Genomic DNA, 5,727 nt, shown 5'->3' with positions numbered 1-5,727 from the left:
CTGAGCTACCTATCACGTGAATACATGAATAGCACAACATTTAGTTCATGCCATGTTATCCATCAACACGAATATCAGCCATATAATATGCACAAATTACACCGTCTAATAGTTTGCAAACAACATGCCACTGACTCACATTATATCCAACAACACATATGACAGATGTTATTAGAAAGAAAAAGTTTGATGACTAAAGCTGCAATTAGTTCACAGGTTATAAATTTCCAATCCACGTCATGATTTAACTCTCCCACGTTTCACAGAAAGGCCAACCAAAACAGGAGACCACCCAAAAGCAACACCCATCAAGCTAGTTTCACACCACAATTACAAAATATATCATAGTTGCTACGAGAATATAGCTAATGCTTAATAGCAGCTACTCTGATAAGGTGATAGCTATGCGTCAATTGCCGCCTCTCCGCCTGAAGACTATATCCGAGGAGCCCTTCAGCAGCGTCTCAACATCCTTTATTCTCTTATCAAATTCCTCAACTTTTCGCTCCAACTCATCCATCCTTTTAATAAAGGTAGCCAAAAGTGACTCCACCTTCTTTTCAAGCTGAACAATAACTGATTTCTTTGATTTCTTCATAGCCAGTGGGTTGTATGCCCTGAGAGAACATGTCTCACCAATACTCTCATCATTGATAATCTTCAAATGACGCAGAAGAGAAAAGATGTAAGGCCCATAAGGCAGCTTATGGTTTGGATCCTCGATGATAATGCACATCTCACTAAGGAGGAAATTGGCAATATCAAAAGGTGCTTCTGTGTAAATAGCACGAGTGAGCCTGAGAAGGATGTCACCGCAAGCACCTCGATTTCCTATTCTGGGAAAAAGAGTACATCGATTAATCTTCTGGATCAAGTCGACTTCAGGCTTAAGATCACAAACTTTCTTAGTGACCATCATATTAGGCTCAGCATACAGACATGAAAGTTCATTTCTGTCCCACTTGGTGAAATCGTGCAAAACAACGCTTCCATCCACAGGCTTGATGCACAAGGCTTCTTCAAGATCTTTCTTTGTAGCCCGACGACGCTTAGAATTGATCATAAATGTCATTTCCGTCCGATCGGAATCAATGAAAAGGGTGCTGTAGAATTTCCGGACAGTATCATTATCTCATTTCCAAGTTGAACTGTTACTAAGCATACCCTTGAGACCAAGTTTCTCATATTTGGTGTCAATATTATCAGACAAGTGCACAGATCGATGCGCAAACACCTCCGCTTTCTTATAGATCTGAAGATACATCTCTTGCTGCTCCTTATCCCAAAACTCTTCATCACAAGATAAGGATTGTGCATGCTCATATGCATTGCGCTGTTTCTTCTTCTTGATTTCAGAACAAGACTTGGATTTTCTCTTAACCATGGCTATGCCTGCACGCATTAAAAAAGCACACCAAGAATAAGTATCGCTAGTACACATCGTCATTTAACAGTTGTATAGTACTAGTTGTTTTAGTAACAGATTTCATATGAATTGCTGTTTCTAATGAAGTTTAAACGTTTTACAATATTTGAATCTAAATAAGTAGATTAAAAACTATATTCATGCTAGAGTGCACTGATACATCATGAAGCAAGCGAATCTGTATCAGATACCGTATCTGATACGGATACTGTACCGTATTTGATACGGATACTGCTCTGATTCGTTCTGGATACATATCCCCTGAGTATAGGGGAATAAACGATTTAAAACAATGCCAATACTTCATGGGTAGTTGTCCGGTGCGTTCTGGATATGGCCCAGCCCAGTTAAGAGGTAGCTAACGAGGCAACCCTGGTTCCCCGATGCCCCATCATTTCCCACCCTGCTTTCCTCCCGAGCTCCACAGCAGTCATCGGCTGCTCACCCAGTGGCAGCGGGTAGGCCGGCGGCATCAATTTGTGTAGTCATTGGTTCCTCAGTTTCCAGTGCATACACCTGTATAATGTATCCGATGACAGGTTTGGTCATAATATGAGGTGTAACCAAACACTTATCACGAGCTGCCTTCCAACTGCTGTATCCTTTCATGTCTGTCATACTCATGGTTTGTCACTTTAACCCTTTTGAGGTGTAAATCCTTGCACTGGAGTTGGTGTCGGTAAATATTGGCCAGTAACAGGATTGTATTGTGGAAGTGGGGGGCCTGAACTGTGTACTCCCATTTGAAAGGTATGGGCTGGCCAGACGGGGTGTGGTTGAAATTGGTGTTGTTTCACAGTGATAGGAGGTGGATGTGTAGTATTGGTGGAATCTGAATCTGGAAATGCTGAGGACATGCAGGCCATTGGGATCACAGAATGTGGAAGTGTTGTGAATGTATTCACTCTCGATGTCACACAATGAGCACTGTCAGAGTAGACAGAAGTAAATGGTGGCATTTGTTGCATCTGAATGGGACCCGATTTCACTGGTGTCTGAAAAACAACCCCAGTAACTGCTGTTCCCGGCTCATGTACAGTATCTGAACTGAATTCCTCACAGAGGGTTGTCGTGCTTTCTCTTGAGATGATATACCTTCCGAGTTATTTGTGATAGTGGCTGAGGATAGTTCCTGTGCCGCAAAGTACTTCTGTATCATCGCATCTGAGTGCTTGGACGGTCACCATGTTCTTGATTTCACGGATGACCACTGAAGAAATTTTCAGTGCTGAAATATCCTCACGTACTTCAGCCAATTAAGTTTCCAAGCATTCGACTGCCGCTTGGGCATCAAAGTTAGACAGTTGCTGCCTGCTCGTCGTCCCCACCATCGTGATCTCATCAATTTCGAAGAAGAATTTTACACTAAGACAAGCCCAGCAACCGAATTGAAACGGAGATCCTGCCGCCGTCCTATAACTCGACACCGATGACACACGGAACAAGATAGAACCAGGGATTTTACTGTGGACGAGATGTTCGTCAACAACCTGTTCCAGCTGCTTGTTCCGTGTCCGAATTTGTCTACCGTCTCACGCCGCCGGATCAGGTCAGAATGCCACTCAAACCACCACCGCCTGAACATGGGAGGGAGGAAAGGGATTTAACAAGCAAGCTAAACCTTCCTCTCTGCCCAAATTCTGCTCGCCGCCGTGCCGTCCAAGGAAGGACTGGTCGCTTTGATATCTTTGTCACGCCCCAGCCGTAGTTTTGAGGTGGATTTGGGATGGATTCGGCTACGGTTCGTCCAGCTCGTTGGTGGAAGGGAAAAACCAGGGAAGAAAAGATACGCTAGCTACTTTTCTCTAGATTGCATCTCTTCATGCTTAATTTCTTTCCAAGCCGAAACAGCCTATAAAGAGTTCATTACGAGGATTCACTGTAGCTCGGAGGCTTTAACAGAGACGCAAAAGTAAACGGTGAATAAGTGCTGTAGTGACGGTCGGCCTCTGATCTCCCTCCATTTCCTCTCGTGAGATCTGGGCCATCTAAGTGCCACATCTTTTGGACAGTAGCCTCATCAGCTTAAGAGTAGTAACTGCCGGTGCTGACAAGGATGCCCGCGGGTGACTGTCGACGCAAACTGGTGCAGTTCCGTTGTGGCAATCGGGATGGGTAGATAGGGAGGTGGGGTGGAGGTCGACGACGGCATCGAGCAAAATACGATGAGCAAGGCAGGCACGGTTGAGTGTGTGGCCTCTGCGCGGCAGCGACGGGTAGCCATCAGAGCAGGGACAACGGTGCACACACACATACATGTTGACGATGGTGCTCAAGGCCACGGGGCCGAGCCGGCTTGTGGGTGGTACGTGTCTGATTGAAACCATCAGATTCCAAGCGTCCGTCGAATTTACTGTCATTAGTTTTTATTTCACAAAATATTCATGGCTTATATGCTATCTAACCAGTGTTAGCGTTGGCTAATCCCTATTTTATAAGTCTCGTGGAAGTGGAGAGAGAACCATCATGCCAACCAATTTCAAAAATAGAGTTTGAGTTTGAACGAAGAAAGTTTACTACCCTCAACTTCTCAAGGAACGAAGAAAGGTTCTGTGACCGGCAGCCTCCACTTCATCAACGAAACCATCCGAAACAGTCAAAACAATGCCATGTCATCAGTAAAATCACCTAAAGCGGTATCAGGGACTAAAATTATCCGGTTTGAGAAGTTGATGGACTACGTTTTACTGGTTTTGAAGTTGAGAGACCATTTCTATACTTTGGATATAGTTGAGGGACGAAAAATATACTTATCCCATTTCAGAAATTGCTATTGACCTTGATCATCTGCTTACAGGACTACAACAGTTCACTCTACCCCGATTCCTCCAACAGATGGTCCTCCCAATTCTACCCAAGTTCATCGAAGGATTCCCAATAGGTATCAAATAACTGTTTGTCACTTGCTGACCTGTCTTTTTCCCATTTAACTACAAACAGTATCAACCTAACATATTTCACCTTTGCTACTCTCACAGCCAGACCAAGGAGAGCGGTCACAGATCAACACATTGGACAAAGAGTGGTGAGGGACCCAGTGGTTCCTCCAACGGCTTCCACCTGAAGCCGGACTGCTCTAATAGGCAGCAACACTACTAGAAGCTCAAGAAGAACCGTGCTCCTATATAGGCCAGCGCATCATCATTTTAGGGATGCCAAGGTTACGCCGTAGACCAATGTGTGGTCCTCGCCCTACTACATTCCTCCATTCGGCAGCATTGCCACAGTTGTGGGTTGATATGGTAAGGTTGGCGCAACTACAAGGGTGTAGTAGAGCAATGGTTGGGGGAGCTTCTGGCGTCAAGCATAAGAGGGCTGGAGAACGGCAATGGCAAAGGTTCGAGATGCAGAGGGCAGAGGAGATGCAACTACAAGGATGAGCAATGGTTGGGCGAGCTCGCGTCGTCGAACATAAGGGGGCTGGAGAACGACAATGGCAGCGATTCGAGGTGCAGAGGGCAGGGTGACATTTCTCTGTTATTTGAAAAAAAAATAGAAGGGTGAAATTTCTCCCTTTTCTGATTTTTCTTAGGAGGTAGAAAACGAGGGCTCTCTGTATGTTATGAGTTATGACACGTGATTCTCTCTACTTTTGCTGTCTGAAGTTGTCAATGCTCATGCGTGCGTTAATATACAAATTCGGAGAAATACATAGGTTAGTGTGGAGAAAGAATGAGGAAGGTGTCGTTGGCTTGTGTGAGGAGGTAGGGGCACGCTGTTTCCTCCGACTAGGGAGGGTCTCAACTCAGAGTCACACTAGCTATGTTAAGTAGCGCATAGAAATCCAGAGACGTTCCGAAACTCAATTCTTTGACCATCCAAATGCTTGTATTCGGAACTGCCAATCATAATTCTGAATTCTAGGCTCGAATATATACGTACACTTATTGCAGAATAACCAATAGATTATTGCCTTTAAAGTTGTTCTGCTCCATGGCAACAAACGGGTATCCAACTAGTATATATAGAAATCATCGCATGAGGTTACATGCATGTTAGCCGCCTAAATAAAGCTTGAGTGTAACTACAACTGACTCAGCCTAAAATAAATATATATTTTTGTCGAATATGCACGAGTGCGCAAATCATATTATGCAGTAGAAGAAAGGCAAAGAAGCCTCCACCAACCTAAAAAAATATTTTTGTCCACCTTCTCCTCCTTGGATTTCTGCATACAGCTGCTCACAACTCCAACTGACCTGCAAAATTAGAAAAAAAAAGATAAGAAATTTTGACCTCCTTCGTGTTCTAGGGTTTAATAGAAAGAGGGAGGGCCACCAGGGAAAAAAGAATCCATATGA

The 5,727-nt window shown here is 44.2% G+C and overlaps 1 protein-coding gene across 1 annotated transcript in view; it reads right to left on the bottom strand.

Annotated features, from left to right (window-relative positions):
* Positions 1-205: 205 nt before the first annotated feature.
* Positions 206-5,727, bottom strand: part of LOC123067970 (uncharacterized) — a 6,229-nt gene continuing 707 nt past the window's right edge. The window contains exons 2-3 of the mRNA XM_044490522.1: positions 5,555-5,625; positions 206-1,392 (exon numbers count right to left, since the gene is read on the bottom strand). Of these exons, the coding sequence (XP_044346457.1) occupies positions 1,133-1,392; positions 5,555-5,625 (331 nt within the window). The 3' untranslated portion in view covers positions 206-1,132. The remainder of the gene's footprint in view (positions 1,393-5,554; positions 5,626-5,727) is intronic.

Source organism: Triticum aestivum, chromosome 3B, assembly GCF_018294505.1.
Source record: "Triticum aestivum cultivar Chinese Spring chromosome 3B, IWGSC CS RefSeq v2.1, whole genome shotgun sequence".
NCBI lineage: Eukaryota > Viridiplantae > Streptophyta > Magnoliopsida > Poales > Poaceae > Triticum > Triticum aestivum.
The sequence above is the reverse complement of the archived record's forward strand: the minus strand, read 5'-3'. Positions and strand labels throughout refer to the sequence as shown.